At 41.9% G+C, this 18,556-nt stretch overlaps 1 protein-coding gene across 2 annotated transcripts; it reads right to left on the reverse strand.

Annotated features, from left to right (window-relative positions):
• Nucleotides 1-1,616: 1,616 nt before the first annotated feature.
• Nucleotides 1,617-16,019, reverse strand: dnmt1 (DNA (cytosine-5-)-methyltransferase 1). 2 transcript variants are annotated; one of them, XM_078161299.1, is made up of 35 exons: nt 15,785-16,019; nt 15,308-15,344; nt 14,528-14,635; nt 14,197-14,437; nt 14,020-14,092; nt 13,852-13,930; nt 13,713-13,753; nt 13,578-13,632; nt 13,389-13,472; nt 13,158-13,267; nt 12,898-13,016; nt 12,624-12,716; nt 12,384-12,535; nt 11,950-12,137; nt 11,603-11,617; nt 9,717-9,900; nt 9,495-9,592; nt 7,902-8,049; nt 7,663-7,778; nt 7,389-7,590; nt 7,176-7,309; nt 6,897-7,076; nt 6,274-6,498; nt 6,000-6,192; nt 5,703-5,793; nt 5,470-5,610; nt 5,067-5,349; nt 4,825-4,966; nt 3,588-3,754; nt 3,281-3,458; nt 2,946-3,141; nt 2,693-2,856; nt 2,367-2,483; nt 1,998-2,091; nt 1,617-1,908 (listed from the first exon to the last, which is right to left on the reverse strand). In XM_078161299.1, the coding sequence occupies exons 1-35, from the start codon at nt 15,829-15,831 to the stop codon at nt 1,871-1,873; spliced, it is 4,533 nt and encodes a 1,510-aa protein (XP_078017425.1). In that variant the 5' UTR covers nt 15,832-16,019; the 3' UTR covers nt 1,617-1,870. The 2 variants fall into 2 exon arrangements, with proteins under 2 accessions (XP_078017425.1, XP_033501190.2); XM_033645299.2 differs by lacking the exon at nt 11,603-11,617.
• Between the last annotated feature and the right edge of the window lie 2,537 nt (nt 16,020-18,556).

Raw genomic sequence — 18,556 nt, forward strand, 5'->3', positions numbered from 1 at the left:
AAGTGTAGTGTTTCATTTGGAGAAAGTCATGGATGGGCTATTTTTCATGTCTGCAAATACTTAATTGATTGCATTGAAGGACCGCCTTGTCACCTGTGTTATTTCCATTTACTTAACCTCAAACAGCGCAGGTTTTGGTGAGTGTTTGTGAATTATCAGTATTTTATACTGATATCTGTACATTGTTCAGTATGGCGATTCAGAAACTGGCTAAAAAAATGTTTGGCTTGACCAGTGACATACCTCACAAATCACTGCAAAAAAAAAAACAAACGTAAAATCCAATATCATATCTGCTCAATGATTTGCAATATTATCCATTAGTGGCATAATACAATCAGATATTGAAGACGTAGCCACATCGGCAAAGAAGGCTAAATCTAGTTGGAAAAACCTAATGTGTGTATAATAGTGATATTACTAGTTTGTTAGACAGCAGTTATTTTCTCCTCAAGATTACATTTTCCCTCTTGCTCGAACACATTTGTCCAATACAGTAATTTGTGCTATATGGCTGTGCCATTTACTGATACTTGAGTATGTCCGAAAAAAGACAAGCAAGCATATCACAGCATAATTTGTATTATTTTCCCCAAAGATAATTTCACTAGAGAAAACGAACCCTGCTGCACTTTGCACCTCTGCTTTTTGCACTTGGTGACCAGCGGTACATAATTTTTAGCCATTTTCTTAGGTTTTTATATCATTACGTTCATAATTAATCTCTATGTGCCTTTGGCCTCTTTGATCCATGCTTGCAAATAGGAGGTGGCATTATAGATATACAAGGACAGATTGCTGATTGAAGAGTTGTGCAAAGAAGTTTCACACAAGTGCATTAGAGATTTATGTTAATGCAAGAACTTTCTATGAGCTGTGAATAATTTGACTTCAGTTTAATGCAATTTGTTATAGTCTTGGGTCTTTTTAAATGAATGAATGTGAATATCCAGTCAGTAACGATGGTAAATGAGAAATTCCTCAGTGCATGCTGTATTGACAGTATTTTTCTGGATTTTCCTTCATGCACAGCTGTTTTTGCAGATATAAATGCACCATGAGTGCATTGTGCCTGAACTGATACTCAACCCCAAAACACTTCTCAAACCTGCCCAGCACGTGGAGGTGTATTGCAAATGCAGCCATTTACAAGAAGTAAAAGCATCTCAAATGACTCACTTAATTGTTCGACTACTAAATAACACTAGCTTTATTAATAACAAACACCTTGTTTGGCACCTACAGCTGCGCATCACCACCTGTGTCGTTAGTCACTAGAATTATTACTTTACCTTGTTACAGTTAATCCACTGAGTTTTGGGTCGAGGAGATCTGTGTTAAACTGTTGTGGGTGTGAAACTAATGAAAAAGCATTGGCACGTTTACAAGAGAAGACTTGTGCTGTATTTAAACGATGTTGAAGATTAAGTGGATCAGTTTTGTTAAGCATGTCATAGCAGTCCGGCAAGTGTTCACTACAGATGCAGGTTGGAACGATCACATATGAATTAAATCAATCTGATATGAGCCGAAATGAATACCTGACCTTTAATACTACACTACCAGCTTCCTTAACTGCTCAGTGTTAATTTCACTAAATGAAATTCACAAATCAATTTCATAAGAGCTTTATTTGAAATTTTACACATATAAAAACTACATACAATTTATCCCACATGAGGTGAACATTTCTTAACAACATGATGATTAGAAAGTACAGTTAAAACAAAACATGGAATGGCACTGCACAGAACGTCCATGGTGGCCACTTAGTGACACGGTTAAAAGCCAGCTTATTAAAAGAAATGATCTCCTGACACGTCGGCATCAGGATTCGTGACATTGATTGTTGCTGGGAAGGAACCAGGGCCTAATCAGAGACCTCCATCTTCTCTTGTTTGACAGTCTCTGTGGAAGGGGAAAGACGTTTAAGGATTTCTGCATATTTGAGTGTTTAGTGTCAATCAGGAAATATAGAATTCAGATAAATAGGTCACCTGTTGCTTGTTCTTCCTTCATTCTGTCCATGACGCACTTCTTAAGCTCCAGGCCGATGGCCCTGGAGAGTGGAGGGGGCACTGCATTTCCAACCTGGCAGAACAGGAAGAAGCAATTACATGATCAGATGACAGCTCAGAGTCTAAATGGCATTTAACATTTGTAACATCCCTTGAATTTAATGAAGAAGCCATGTTGGAACTGCTTGCATTGTCATTACTAAAACAGTTGTTTTTGCTTATTTACACATCCAACAGTCATGTGTCTTGCCAACTTCCACTACCAGTGTAATTAGAAACCAGAAGTTCAAGAAAAACATTCTCACTTCTGCTTGCTTTTTGAGCAAGCTTTAGTGAAGTCGCACTTACCTGTCTGTGTTTGTCCAGGATGTTTCCGAAGAAGCGGTAGGTGTCGGGGAATCCCTGAGAGCGTGCACACTCTCTCACACTGACCACTCTGTGCTGCTCAGGATGCAGAACACGGCCCTGAAATCAAAACACTTGGATTAAGATTCAAGACGCAGGAAATTGGTCACAGGCCTTGAACAGCACTAATTCAACTGTTGTTTAAAGCCCTATTCGCATGGGGATAGTATTAACTGGGGACCTCATGTGATTCAGAAATCAAATTACGGACATCATCATTTTGGCTAAAGTTTATTTTATTCAAACTTGTTTGTAAAAACTTCATGTACCTGCTTGCCCATGGGCTCAGGGTTGGTGACAGTTGTGCTGAAGAAGCCATCCCACTCCAGCCTGCCGTACAGTCCGGCCCAGTGATTGTGGCGGTTCCCGGTGTGGGGCAGACACCAGGGGATCAGGGTGTTGAACTGCCTATCTAACGGGTCGCATGACGTCCCTAAAAAAATGACAAACACAATCAGAGATGCCTCCACACTGGAAATGTAAGCTGTGTTATCATTCAAGCAGAAAACTAGACCTACATACCTCCTGCACAAGTGCAAACACCTCTGAGTGCACCGGTGCTGCTGCGTCCGTTCTTTTTATCCTGGTGTGTGTAACGCAGCTTCTTGGTCATGGTGCCGTCTTTCAGCCGAACCTCGATGTTGGGCAGATCCCTCCAGTCGGAGCCTGGAGCCAACGGGATGTGCCGCATCCGGCCTTCAACCAGAGCACTCATGTCCTGGTGACACAAAGACCTTTGTTAGAAACTTTTACCATCAACTAGAGAAGACGTGATCACATTACTATCCTACATAAACTCAGAGCATTTACATCGTGTGAAAATTACCACCAAGACAAATCAGCGTAAGTCAGCTCACCTTGCAGATATGATCTCTGAGGATGGGCTGATACTGTGTGCCTCTGATCTGTCTCTGGAACCAGGACTGAGGTTCCCCGTTGTAGGAAATCTCCAATGCAGCTGCACCATTGCGAATCTCTGGCAGGTCAGACATGGTATCTCTGACAGTAATGGTTCTGTAGATTCCTCCGTTACCTCTGTTGAAGGCAGAAAGTTCAGTCTAGTGTGCAGTCACACAGCAGCATTGTTACAATCTAGTTGAGGAGCTGTACAGGTTTGTCATCTGGAATAGCAGATCAATAAGCAGTGCAGTCGAGGATGATTACCGTGTGACATTACTGACGAATTTCTTCTCGTCCACCACCACACTCAAGGAGCAGGCTCTGGGAGCAAACACGTGCAGAGGCTCAGGGTAACGAGGCAGCTTCTCTCCAGGAGCAGCAGCCAGGATGATGGCTCTGCGGCGGGTCTGGGCGACACCGTACTGACCAGCCTGATGAGGAGGGCAGCAGTGAGCATGTTAGTGGAATAGTACAGGTGACTTCAGCCCTTATAAAAACATAGGCATGTAAAACTATTTTTCCTAGATCCCTTCATAACCTGGAAGGAAAACAGGTCACTCATAAGAAAATACAACTTCTGACAAGGGGTTGCAAGACTTTGTCGTTGTTAGGGGGTCAAATCTCTGACTCTGATCTAAATAAAAATAAATACACTTGTTAATCACATGGCATTGGAAGCTGGACTGTAACTAACGAGTTAGTTGCCAGGCACGTTGCTGATAAGCTTTACCAAGAGTTTTACATGTAAAGAGGTTAATGCTGTTCAACTGGCATCCACAAGATGTGTAACTTAATAACTTTTGTTGTTCTCTTATCTTGGGTGCTCTGGACAACTCATAAAATCTTCTCTTACGTAAGAGAACATCATGTTGTTTCACTGTCCACATTGTTTATCCAACCAGAGGAGACAGCTTTGAATTTGACGAACATAAAAAATGCATGAATATCATATAATCTAATTTAGATTTTATTTTAGAGTAATTACAATGACTGGATTATTATATTCCCGATTTAATAAATACTACTGGTCCACTGATCCCAATTACAGTCATTTCAGTTACTGCTGACCAGTGGTGGAATGTAACCAAGTACATAAATTCATATAACTGTTCCTAATCAAATGCATTTTAATACACAAGTAAAACTATGTAAGAACAATTAAGACACTGTATTTTCATTGCAGGGCTTTTACTTTGACACAGTATTTTACAGTGAGCTATTAGTACTTTTACTTAAGAAAGTAAGAGAAGATACAAGAGAAATGTAATAGTGTTGCTTCATGTGGCTCACTATAAAACAAACAAAAAAGTCATGTTTTGCATTTTTTGTATCTACTCCCAAGAGTTTCCCGTCGTTGCCCAGCATTTTGTCAATAAGCTTAAACAGGAGAGTTTAACACGTGAAGAGTTTAATGCTATTCTCCTAGGTTCCTCACTGTTAGCTGAACTCATAATAAATATTGCCCAGACTGGCGACAAATAGTCACTGGAGTCAGACCCACCTGAAGGACGCCAAAAGTACACTGGTAGCCCATGCGCACAAGACAGCGCAGAGTCAGCTTCAGGACCATGGAGCTCTTAAATGAGACGAAGTTCCTCACGTTCTCAAGCAGGAAGAACTTGGGTCTGTAGTAATCACAGTAACTGCAAAACAGGAAAATGTATTTTATTTAGCCTGCTGCAGGAAACTTGCAACATTATGTATCTCAGGGTCAAGATAGAGCCTGCTTTTCCAAACACTGACCTGAGATAGGAGACCACGAGGGAGTTTTTGAATTTGGAGTAAGTGCGAGAGTTGAAGCGGTTCATCCCACTGAACCCTTGGCAGGGAGGTCCCCCACACAGCATCTCCACGTCACCCTTCTGAGGCAGCTTCTGGCCGAGAGAATTCGTCTTCTCTCCGGACATGACCAACTTCAGCAAGATGTTGCAGTCCTCAGTAAACACTGTGGTGCCGGGGTTGTTGAGCCTGAAGGCCTGGGCTGCGGGCTCCCACATCTCGATGGCCCACAGAGTCTCAGATATACCTGAAACGGCAATCGGAAGTCATGTTTTCAGTGAAAAAAGCTGCAGCTTCCCAAACTCTAAAGGTCAACAATTGTGGATCTCAGAACATATTTCATGAGTGGCACAGAACAAGCACTTACCAGCCTGGTGGAAGCCTTCAGAAAGTCCACCGCAGCCAGAGAACACATCCAGCGTGCGATATTTGGGCACTGTAAGAGTCTGTGGTTCATTCTGAGACTCCTGCGGTTCTTGTACAGCTGAAGCCTTCCCTTTGCCTTTACCTTGTACAAAATAATCATTGAATTATGATTTTAGAAAACCTAAAACAAATTTTAGATCAAATAAAATGTAAATATTTTGTCTGTATTTTTACCTTTCCCTTTGCCCTTTCCTTTGCCTTTATGTACAGCAGAGCGAGCGTGATTTGGAGGGTCCTCAAAGCTTTTTGATTTTGCATTATAAGCCTGTGAGAGAGGAATATGTATAAGAATAAACAAGCACACTGCGTTGAAGATACGTTCAAGTACGGCCATTATGCCTTCCATTTGCAACAGTCTTTCCAATTTAGCCCAAAATCTGATCTTTATACATCATTTTGCACATTACCGCCTTGATTTTGAATATTAGCCAATTATGCCATACTGCCGATACAAAGCAATAACAACTGTACCTCCAGGAAATAGAAGCGGTCAGGTCCTCCACTGGAATAGTCCTGGACTGACTCATTCAGGTCCTCTGCGTATTCTACTTGACAGCGGCCGAGCACCTCAGCCATGTTGACCGTCACTTCCTCATCACTCCAGTACAGCTGATTAATGTCTGTGTGGTAACTGGCTTTGACACCTTTGTGAGTGTTCTCAGGTCTGGGAGATGAGACAAAACCAGTTAATTCTGTGCAGACTAAACTCTGAACGACAACCAATTAAATTGTGATTTTTTTTTACCTATAGAACTTGTAGAGTCGCAGTTTGACCTCCGAGGTGTCGGGTTTCCCATTGCTCCGCCTGTGATAGTAGATCTCCTTGATGCGCCCGATGCGGAAGGGCTCTGGAGCGTCCAGGTTTGACCCCTTGATGTAGTCTGAGGACTTCCTGTAATATTCTGGATACAGGTCCTCGTCCACGTCCTCCTTCCTGTGGGAGCGCTTCACTGGACTGGCGGGCTTCACACTGAGAGCAGTGAGTGGCATATACATTTTATTCCTTGTACAAGTGTGAGTGAATTAAAACATTTTGAATCACTAAACTTTGGGCTGGACGACACAGAGAGAATCAAATAACCTGATATTGACATTACAGCGAAATTAAAGGGTTGACTATTGGTGCTTTCAAGATGAGATTTTTGATTACCAATCATCAGTAATGTGGATATGATGACTGAGCAGGTAACAGTCTGGCAAGGTCAGAAATTACATCACTTTATTGTAATGCAGCAGGTCAAAAAAAAAAAAAAAAAAACAAACACAGGAAAAGACAACAATTATAATTATTCAAAATCTACGACAATATCTGGTCTCATATCATGATAAAATAATATCTACGTACTGACCAGCCCTAACTTCACTCACCTGAAATTAAAAGTGTCAGGCGGCAGATAGACACTGTCTCCCACTTTGAACTGCTCCCCCTGAAAGCAGGCCAGAGCATACAGAGCCTTGGAGTCGTTGTCTTGGTCCGCCAGGGGCTCAAATGCACGTGGCGTTGCCTGTTCTTCTCTCTCTTTAATTCTGACACAGCTGGAACAGAACCTGAAAGCAAAAAGGTAAGCATATTCATGACAAACAAGCATACAAAAAAAAACAAACAAGATCACATGTGCAGTACAAATACACATGGATGGTGCTTACTTGAACTTGCAGTCTTCTGATGGAGTGGTCTTGGGAGGCGTTTCAAAGCGGGCGTACTCTGTGTCGTACCAGAACTGATAGAAGAAACTCTTGCCGTCATCTTCGATTACTTTGATATCCACGTCCATGCCACCCTGAAATAAAAAATGTAACCATTAGGTAAAGAAAAACGTCAAACAAAGTGCAAATGAACCTGCTGTCAAGTTAACCTACCTCCATGAACCAGTTGTTAGACGGGGCCTTATACATAACGTTAACTTTGCCTTGCACATAATTGAGCAGCATGTCTTCACACTCATCCACAAGCACAAGCTCCAGTGGATCAGAAGACTCTCCCAGCACTGTGTGAGTCCCACGATGGAACCAGTGCGCGTGGAACATTTTCCCATTGTTGTCCTCCCACAGAGATGCGATCCTGAGAGGGAATGTCATTAGATTTACAGAAGCAACGCAGACAAACTTATCAGAGAGTCTAAAAATGTCGTACCTTGCCAGATACAGAGGGATGCTTGGATCCTCTGATGAAACCGAGACACAGTCACCGACCTCCAGCTCCTCATCGTTCACACAAACCTTCCTGTAGTACTGCTTCTTCCCCTCAGTCTGAAGGGGGTTGGAGATGAATATATATTTTAGAAATACCCCCCCCACACACACACATGCCTGAGTCCTCATGCAAGACAACACAACTTCACTGTAACATTTAAAGAGAGGGAAAATAAACACCTGAACAGGCTCTCCAATCCATGTCAGTTTGCTCTGGGTCTGTTTCTTCCTCTTCACATGGGGAATCTTTTTGGATTTTTCCACTGGAACATCTTCCTCTTCAATGTTCTCATCATCTTCAGCCTCCTTTACTGCCAGGTTTGGGCATCTGAAACAGACAGATGTACGTTAGCAAAGGAGAATTAAAATCAACAGACCGAAGTGTACCATGTCCTGTCACAGCACATAAAAGCATTACTCATTAACATTAAGGAGTTGATCACACATCAAGCGACTAAAGTGAGAGACTCGGACCACAAAACTTTAGCACTGTACTGACATCTACTGCTGCACAGTATTATTGCAAGGTGGATGTAATGAATGCAATTCAGGAGAAATATTACACCATCTGTCTTCACAGTGCATCATCTGTTGAGTGTTGGTTATTTATGCTCTAGAATGTAACTGCTGTACAACAATCAGAAAATAATGTTTTATTCCTCTCATTCACCGTCTCTCTCAAAGCACCATGGCAATGTCGCTCTCTTCTCTCAGCAGTCACCCAATTTCTCCGTTTTTCTGTCCCTTTTAAAAAGGAGTCAGTGAAGGCTAGTTCACATTACATGATTTTCATTCCGATTTTGCGTCGGAGACTATCGTAATCTTTTGAGTGTTCACACCCGATGACGTGTCTCTGTCATCAGGGGTCTCGCCAACTGCGCTACGACCTGTGTGTGCACACCACAAGATTCCTCCACCGAGCCCTCGTTGACGGAGCTCCAGATAACGCGGTGACGTCACCAAACTACGTTTTTGAACTTTGAGACGACGCATCGTAAAGGCATGGATATTCTTCCCAGTGTTGAATCAGATCTGCCTCCAGGGCCTGGGTCCAAACACTACGCACTCCCTGTGATCCTGTGGACGCCGCCATTGTTGTTGTTGTTGCTTGCCGGCTTGACTCAGCGTTGGCAGCTACCAATATTTGTAAGCAACTTTACAAAAAACAAGCTCAAAGTCGCGGCTAATAAGCGGACCTGGCAACCCTGCGGCTGTCCTCACATTTCTTCCGTCCTCCTGCGTGCTGACGTGGGACGTATCCTGCCTCTCATTGGCTGATGCTCTTTGTCAGTCGTGTCAGCCTTCTCCAGTTTTCTAGCATGCCAGATATCCAGTCCCAGTCGCAGACGAGGGGGTGACTTGCTCGTAGGCTTGTTCACACGAGGACTCGTCGTGGCAGACTATCTGCCGACTCACCTCCGACCAAGGTGGCTCTCAAGATCCTCTGCGACATCAAAATCACGGTGAAAATCATGTAATGTGAACTAGGCTTAAGATGACAGCAAAGCTAATTTCATTTGTAAGGTTATCAAACAGAAATGTTCTCCCCTCGTCCTAAAATGGTCCTATATCCCCCATAAGAGACTATTTGGGCTGTAAAATAATGTCTATGGACTTGATTTAGACCATGGTCCCTGCAGTCGAAACGCTATGAGTTCCTCAACAGGTTCCTGGTCACTGGTGAAACTTTCTGCAGTTCAAAAGGGGCTATACTTCGAGAAGGCTGAAGATTAAAAGACCTCTGTAGACTAAACTGCTCAGACACCGGCTTACCTTCTCTGCTTGCAAGCCTGCTTGCTTTTGCCACTTCCCCCAAACTTGATCATGTCCTTACAAGCTGTGCACTTGCCACAATCAGGAGATTGACAAACCTGAAGACAAACATAGGAAATATGAATATCAACTGTAAAGAATTACACAAGACACCAATCAAATACACATTAAGCACTGTTGAATGTGTTTTAACAGAGGGGCTTCACTCTCATAAACTCTCACCTCACAGACACCACAGCGCTGTCTTTTGACCCCACCACTCTCTTTATCATTCTGCTCTATCTGATCAGAGAAGAAGGTGTCAAATATCTGGTACACCAGCGTGGTAGTTGTCGCTTTAGTCGGTCCCTTACTGTCCTTCTCTATCTTTGTTGGGTGGCGAATGGCTTGTCTTCTGGCAGCTCTCCTGTAAATAGAGTAAAGTTTGGGTTCAGAAGGAGAGGTCCATTTGTCTTGGCACAAACACCTGATGATATGTGGAGCGATGGCATTATGAAGCCCCTGGCTGTCAACACACCACAGCATCAGGCCATGCAACATAAGAAACAAGCAAACAGAACAGACACAGTAAAGATATACGATGCAGAGTTCCCGTTAGATGCAACAGGCCAATAAGGTTCTTTTAAAAAACACTCTAGCCTGCACAGAAAACACTAACACACACACGCTGCGTTACAACTAAACGATTGGAGTGTGCCTTCATTTCATCTGGCAACCACAGTGTTTTTATTTGGTTTTTCAGTAAGACTTCTCAGAAGAGTGTTCAAGTCAATTTTACAAGGACAAACTAAGTAGTGTTGAGTTTGTTTCACTAAATGACACTATGAGCAGAACTGTAGCCTACACAAAGCCTAAGTGGACGTTAACTTTGTTTTATATTTTGTATTACTGAAATTGATCTGTGTGAGTCCCATCACACATTAAGCCCAAGGTTAAGGGTCATACAATTTCTCTTTCAACCCTGACGGTTCACACCAGTGATCATAGTAGTGGGTCCAGTCTGCCCAGGGTTTATTGTAGTGCAGTGACAAAACCTCTTTGGTCCCGATCAGACAGTACGTTTTTGCAGCGTAGGGTCACTTTTTGTAAGCGTTTTAAACATGAGTAAAGTGTTTTGCCTCCTGATGTTTGTGTTGCCGAGTGCCTCATGTTCTTGGCTCTTTGCACCTCACGTTTTTACAGGAGCACCCTGAATGCCTCAGGTTGAAAAAACTTTAGCTGAGAGTGGAAATCATCATTGGCGTTTTTTCCCTATTGTCCAGTCAGATGAATTGAGAGGCGGGCCTTCTGTGGTGGCAATGACACCAAGAGGTAGTGTATAGTGTCAATCCGTCACCCCAGGCAAGCTGCAAGAGATATCTGAACAAACTGTAGCCTTATCTACTTTCTAACATTTTACCAACTGTAATTAGGCCCAACGACTGACGGCAGATTGTCAAACTGTCCCTGACTCATCCTAAAAGAAGCCTTGAATCAACCAAAAAAAAAGGTGAAGCAAGGCACATAAAGCACTCTGATCAGGGCAAGCTTCAACAACAAAAAAAAGCAGTATGGTATGCCTTGTATTTTGACATCTGCAACACTGTGTGATCGGGGCCTCAGAAGACACTTGACATTCAAGGCTTTGACCTATTCTCTTTTGAGAAAAGAATTCTGCATGAAGATCAAGTTTAAACTGCCAATTATCTTTTAGGGGTCACTCAAGCCAATTGGTGTGTGAAGTTATCTGAATTTGTTTCTTTATATGTAAACCCATGTCAAGACCTTTTTTGTAAAGTTTTTTTTCCCCTTTAAAATCCTCAAAATGTATGTTTTTTGTAATTAATTTGTAGAACAATTGGTTGTGACTAATAAAGATAACTTATGGACACTGGTCCACACACACACACACACACACACACACACACACACACGCACACTAGTTATGTGGCAAGAATTCAAATATGCCAGATCAACTAAAAGAAACTGATGTAATGGCAAAAAATTAAATAAATACAACTCTAGCGTGAACTCTGGTATAATGCTCTCTTTGTCCATATAGCGTCTAAATGCTTCACACTAAACACACCACCATACAAGCTAAGGATGCATTCACAAGGCCTACCTACCAGTACAGCAGCATGCTGCGTTAGGAAATGTCAAAGGAATGTTAGACATTAGGGAGAACAAGGAGCGAGGAGCAGAAATACAGGAATATAAGCAAAAAAAAAAATTTTAAAAAAATAAGGCCGATCGATAATTTCAAAATCCTGAAGCATTTGTGTTGCAAAGGAGCTTCTGCTAGAAAAAAAAAAATGGGTGGGGAGTTTTCATTTAGGTTACATACATAGCGTGTGCACCACTCATGTTTGTTTTCACTTTAGCCTAAAGTAGCTATGAAAAGCTAACTTATGCTGTATGACTGGTACAATAAATGACAAGAAGGAACCAAATCGTAGTTATCTCTCAGCTGTACCTCTTCCCGAGAGTGACACCTGCGAGCTTGATCAGGTCTCTCATGCAGGGAGTGACAATGATGGGCTGCTCATCAGAGTCGCCGGCCTCATCGTAGCTCTCCACCTGCTCCACCACAAACTGGGCGTGGCGCAGCAGCGTGTCCTCGGTGAAGCAGTTGAAGTTTAGCCCTGCAGGAGGCACGGTTGTCTGAGGGCAGGATGAACATACACTAGTCAGTATCCTGGCATTGTGTTGCAGAGACAAGAACTGCAGCCAGGGATCACATGTCTTCACCTCAGAAATATTATGCTGCTTGTGTGTGAGACCAGGTGTTAGTATTTACCATAGCATTTCATGTTGACACAGTGCCCTCATAAGGCAAAAGGTTTTCAGAGCAGTGTATTAATTACTCACTTACTCTGTAATTGATGAACAAAGATGATAAGTCCTCACCTCAATCTTGTTCAGAAGGTCCTCATAAGTAGCGTCAGGATTCTTCTGGAGAAATTCCACCACAATCTTGCTCATATAGATCTTCTCCTGCATCAGTGCAAAGATGGGCGCGTACTCCTCGCTGGACTGCATCAGGATATAATCAGCAAAAGCTAGATAATAAATACGGAAACAATTAGCACATTTCACAGGGTAAAGAGGGTCAAATAAAATTAGATTTGGAGCCGGAAACTTTGCTACCTGTAGTGAAACCAATGAGAGCTTTTTCTCCACCATCAAAACCAGTGATCCACCAGGCATTGATTGGTCCGAGCTTCTTTGCAGGAACACCACCTGAAAAAGATAGATTCATTCATTCATTCATTCATTCTCCGTAATAGCTTTAAGGGTCACAGGGGGCTGGAGCCTATCCCAGCTTACAGTGAGTGAGAGGATGAGTACACACTGGACAGGTTGCCAGACTATCACAGGGCTAATTTACAAGTTTCCATTCTTGAAACATAGGATTTCATACCGTCCAAACAAGGGTTGTCATCATAAATGGGTTTGACAACACAACTGAAGTAGAGCTCCACGTTCTTCTCAATCAGCCCAGAGTCAAATGGACAAAGATGGCCACGCTTGTCATAAACACTGCAAGACACAAGAGGTAATACCATAATTAACTCAGGTGTTGCAATACAAATGCGTACAAGATAAGAGTGGACCTGTCTGTTCCTCTGAACAAGCTATGTGCCACCTAAAAACACTCAAGACTGATGAAGAATCACTTACCTGAAATTTGTAATCTTGTGCTGTGGCAGGTCCTCATAGCTCTCGAATCCGTCCTCATTTGAGTCAAACAGGGAGAGACGCTCATCTGTTAACATCTCTGGCTCATCCAGCTGAAGATGGAATGAGCAGGTTTAAAATTACCCTTTAAAATGTAGTCCATTCAAAAATATATTGAGGTTTTACAATTGACACATGATGAAGCCACTGCTTATATGATAAACAAACTCTTACCGCATTATCGGGATCCCCTTGAAAGAACTTGAGATCAGAGTCATCCAAGTATTGTCTGCAGTCTGGACATTTGGGAGGTGGTGTCTGGTAATAAAAAATAAATACATATACAAGTTGTGTCAGCACAAAGTGTCAATGCTTACAATTATTAACAGCTATGAAACTGAGCTGAACAATATGTTTCATTACCTTTGGAGCAGAAACCGGCTTAATCATCTCACTCTTTGATTCTTCTGGAGCAGCACTGCACAAAGAAAAATATTAGTATGTGCACTTGTGTGAGCTCCATCACCGTCACTGATGTTCAGAGGGCAAAAGACTTACTTTTCAACTGAGTCCACTTTAAGACGCTTCTCCTCCCGAGACTACAACAGATTGGAGAGTGTGGGCAGTGTTATATAGCAGACATTGAGAATTGAAACTCTTGATGTTTAAACATCAGGGGTACATAAAAACGCCTCACCTCCTCCACTTCCTCTTCCTTCACCTCATTTTGTTTAGGAGTAGCTTCTCCATTCAAGTCTTCCGACTTGCGCTTTTGACTGCAAGACAGATTTACTGTTAAACCGAATTCTTTTTTAACTTGCTGAAAAAGTGAAAGTATGAGACACAGGATAAAACTCTTACGCACACTTTAGAGAACATTGACATGATGGTTGGCTGTTTTCCAGTGTTTCTTGTAACCCTGGTGCTGACTGGAGACTCTTCCAAAAGGGGAAAAAACAAGGTTGAGTATTCCCAATACCAAACATTTGACTCATCTCCATCTTGAAACGCAGCTGCTGCATGACAAATACTACGTGCTTACTTTTGGAGTCAGAATTAGACTTGCTCTTGCGGCCACCCTTCCCTTTGGAAGCAGTTGGCGACTTGACAGTCTCCTCTTCTTCCTGTACGTCCATGGTCACATCTTCGCTGTTCTCCTCTTTGTGGGAGCCATTTGTGAAGCCGTTTGTCTTTCCGTTCTGCTCCACGCCATCGACATGGGAGCCATTTTCATGATGAAGCTCTTTTCCCAGCAACGCCTTTACTTTAGAAATGTAGACCTCCTGGGAAAATACATGGCATACGACACATGTTACAGGAGAAACAATACATGGAGAAATTTCTGGATTGGGATAGCTTTAAGAGTCACTAACCATTGAGATCTCTGAACTTTTCATCTTCTCCTTCAGGCTGGTCAGCTGGTCCTGAGCATCATCATGAAGGAAGTCCTGCACCAACTTGAGCTTCTCCTTCACATGATCCTTGAATGCCATTTTAAGAAAAAGCTCTGGTCAGAAAAGCCACACTTTAGCCTGTTTAACTAATGAAGTGATATTTATTTATTGTTTTTGAGTAGTACTGAAATGGTAATGGAATTGATACCAATTTACCTAATAAATCCTTGACAAAACACATTTTAATTCATACATTTCTGCCGTATCAAAACTTGAAATCAGATGTATCTGTGATGACAACTTTACTGATGTTTGTCAGCACACTAAAACTCATCTTAAAGATGACATCACGACTCAGGAGTGATGATATCTTCATGACTCTTTGGGGAGTGATAATGCTCAAGATATTAAATCTAAATGACTCAATTAACTTGATGAGGCACTCCTTAGAGTTGTATCTAGAAGGCATCATCTGTACAGTTCATCACTTTGCTTTCAAGCTCATGGAGAGACTCGTTTTAATTCATACATTATAAATGAACTAGACAATACTGCAGATTTAAGATGGTGAAATCCAATTAAGAGTGCAGCTTGACTTAAAGGTGAGAGAATACTGTGACCCTGAGGTAACAATCATTTTCAGTGATGTTGGGATCCCCATACTGAACAGTCATTAGCAGGAACAATTAGTGAGCAGCTGGAGTAACCGACAAAGAGACTTGCATGCTTTCAAAAGCAGTAAGAAGAAACAAAACCCACCTCGTCGGAAGCTCCATCCTCATCCAGCACCTGCAGCCTGCGAACAACGAACACGTCAAAACAACTCCACGGTGAGTTCATTTAGGAGCACACATCCTGACAGGGTTTAGCAGTGAAACCAGTTTGATAGCGAGCTAGCAGGAACATAAGGAGCAAAACTTCCTGAGTGGCGCCAAATCTCACACGCTGCTCCATCCATTGACAGGCTAAGATGCTAACTGGCTAACGGTAACAGGAGGCTACGCTAACTGTGTATGCGGCATCAGCCCTGACTGTCAAGTGACAACAAGCTAACGCTAGCTGCAGCTGCTAGCAGGAGCAAAAGGTAAAAGGGCAAAGCCGCTCACGACAAGTCCAGAGCACCTCGTTACACGGGTTTTATTGTTGCTGTTGTGGCGTTTGGACCAAGACAACAAGCGGCATGCATGCTACATTATCTGGACATTATTAGCATTCAGGTTAGAAACGTTTACGTACCTTTTCCTGACATCCTCTGGCAGAGACAGGGAAGTCCTGGATGGCATGGTAGACAGCTAGCCGAACGTGTGAGATAAAAGAGATAAAATCACTTTAAAATCCGTTAAAACAATGGTTAAACCGGCCGCTGGTCACTACAGTACGGCTCCACAGTGACTGCCTGTCGCGTGCTGTTTCTTGCAATGGATGCTATAAGCAATTCGGGCGCGCGGGCCGTCTTTTCGCGCGGAAACCCGGGTGTTGTGGAACGTACCACTACAGTGATCCATGGGGGAGACGCTTTCGATGTGGGACGAAATATCTCCATACTTAATGCATCGTTTGAATACGAAACACATTTTTGTACAACATTTGATTATTTAAAACACAATTACGTTCATCACATTGTTGTATTAACAAAACGTATGATTCTCTTAAAATGAGCAACCAACCCAACTCACCCCTGCTATTTTCCAGATGTTGTGGACAACTGACCAGGCGGAAGCAATCTGAATGTTGTTTACTAATTAGCTATATTGGCAAGAAATGGTCTGGATTAGAGACGGGACACATCTGCACTTCTGAATTAACGTATTCAATAAATTATATTGTTCCTGCAGTGAACAACAAAGTAGATGTCTTAGTGCAGGGCAACAGCTGCAAATGACTCACTTTTCAGCTTCATTTTATGTCTGTGATTCAGATCTTGGCTGGGTCTCTCTTTGTCTCCATCTTTGATATGTAGGCTAGATAAAGAATTACATTTAAACGTCTTCTGTGATTTTATTTAGTAGATTTAAAAGTGGAGAAAACATCCCTTCAACATGGCTAGCTATATGCCTATTTCACCACAAGGTGGGGCTATGTCCCTGATAATCTGGGCATGGGGGGCTGTGGCTTGTTCATAAAAAGATAGATACATAAAGTACTTTATTAATCCTAGCAGGATTTTTTTTTTGTTACAGCATTTTAAGAGTATTTAAGACAAGATAAAAAGCAAAAAATATGCTATATTTATAAACAGTGACAAATTAAAAGTGGGAGAATTTTATAGGAGATCATGGGAAATAGGAAATCATATCTCATCAGGACAGTAATATTTGAAAGATTTATATATATAAAATAAATATTATTTATAAAATATTTTGATCTGCTTTAATTTTTTAACTTCTAAACTTGCCTTGTGTCAGTAAACACATCCCTTGTCGCAAACAAGAATTCACAACTTCAGACAATTATTAATTTACTTTAATTTAAAAAATGCATTACAAGCCTTTAAAATCTAAAACTAATAGTACATACTGATAGCATTAGTGTAAGAATGTAGTGTACTGCTACAATAGTCTTTGTTGTCAATTCCATCAGATTTCTACAAAAATATAATTTAATCAGACATAAAAGAGGTTAGCTATATCCTAAAGACTCCTCTCTTACTTCCTGGTTTCCAAAAAGGTGGGAATGCTGCTCAAGTTATGGTAAGCTTTCTATTTTATAATAGATTCATTAAATAATATTGCTATCAGGTGTGTCTTAACCACAGCAGCTCATCTCCGCAGCACCTCTGAATCAACACTAAGTAGGAATTATGGTTTAAGAATAAGTGTTTTGATGAGCATTAAAATAAAATAAAATGGCTACTCATTATGACTGCTGTCAAATTAAAAATATTTAACTTTATGTCAACTCAATAAGACATCAACTCCGTCAGATCTTACCTCTGGCATCTATTATGTATGCTTTTCAAGAAAAAATAAATCACTGGGAGGTTAGCTCATTACAAGGTTTAATAGTTGAGGCTTTACTCTGCCTTATTGAAGAGTAAAACAAAGGAAAACAATTCTCAGGCATTAGTGATGTACATATACACACGTGTGAGGCAGACATAGTGTAAATAGTGCAATATTAACTGCAAAGCAAAGTAGTTGTGCTTGTATGGATCAGATATTTGTCTCTGTCAAATCATGGCTGTGATTCCTCTTGCTGTCATATTGTACATGCAAATCTAACTCGGCCACATTTACCACCAGTCTCCTCACATAAAGTCAATTTATAGACCTATGTATACTGAGCACGGATCAATTTTGCATGTAGTTTCCATGCAGTTTAGGCAGTTGTTTGTGTGGGTGTGTGTACTATATTTACATACCAGTAATCCGCCGGAGATATACATAAGTGTGTTTTTTTTTCTTTTGTTCATGTTTAGTTTAGTTTTAGGATTCCACGTTGTTCCATTTTGCAGGGACAAACCCACATCTGTCTTGTGTGCTGACTTAAATGTTTTGTGTATACAACTTCACCTACAGGTTTCTGAGTCTGATGTCATATCCTGCAGGGCACTGGAAAGACTTGGCAGCCTTCCCGGCAGCGCAGCCTCCTGGGGCTGATTCAGCCAATGTTCCCACCCAGGAATCCTGGATGTCTGACAGGAAACAAGCCCAAGTCTCCCAAGGCCACTGTAAGTCAGCCTCTCCGCTCACCCAAAGTCTCCCCCTCTTACCCCGAAAACCTCTCTCGGGGCCTTGCTTTATGCTTCTCTCAGACAAACTATCTTACAAATAGACATTCTTCTTCACCACACCCCATTTTCACCCTCCCTGCCCTCTGCCCAGCTTCCCATCATAGCCCTGTCTTGCCTTAGCCTTTAAGCCATGGAACAACTTTATTAGGTAAGAGAGCCATGATTAATGGCCAGGCAGTATTTGCATGTACAATTTCTGGCTTTCATGTTGAAGCTAGTGTTTTTCTGACCTTGTCAGAGCATGTTTGGATTAAATGCTGCATTCTGAATACTTC

The sequence above is a fragment of the Epinephelus lanceolatus genome, chromosome 18 (genome assembly GCF_041903045.1).
Source record: "Epinephelus lanceolatus isolate andai-2023 chromosome 18, ASM4190304v1, whole genome shotgun sequence".
NCBI lineage: Eukaryota > Metazoa > Chordata > Actinopteri > Perciformes > Serranidae > Epinephelus > Epinephelus lanceolatus.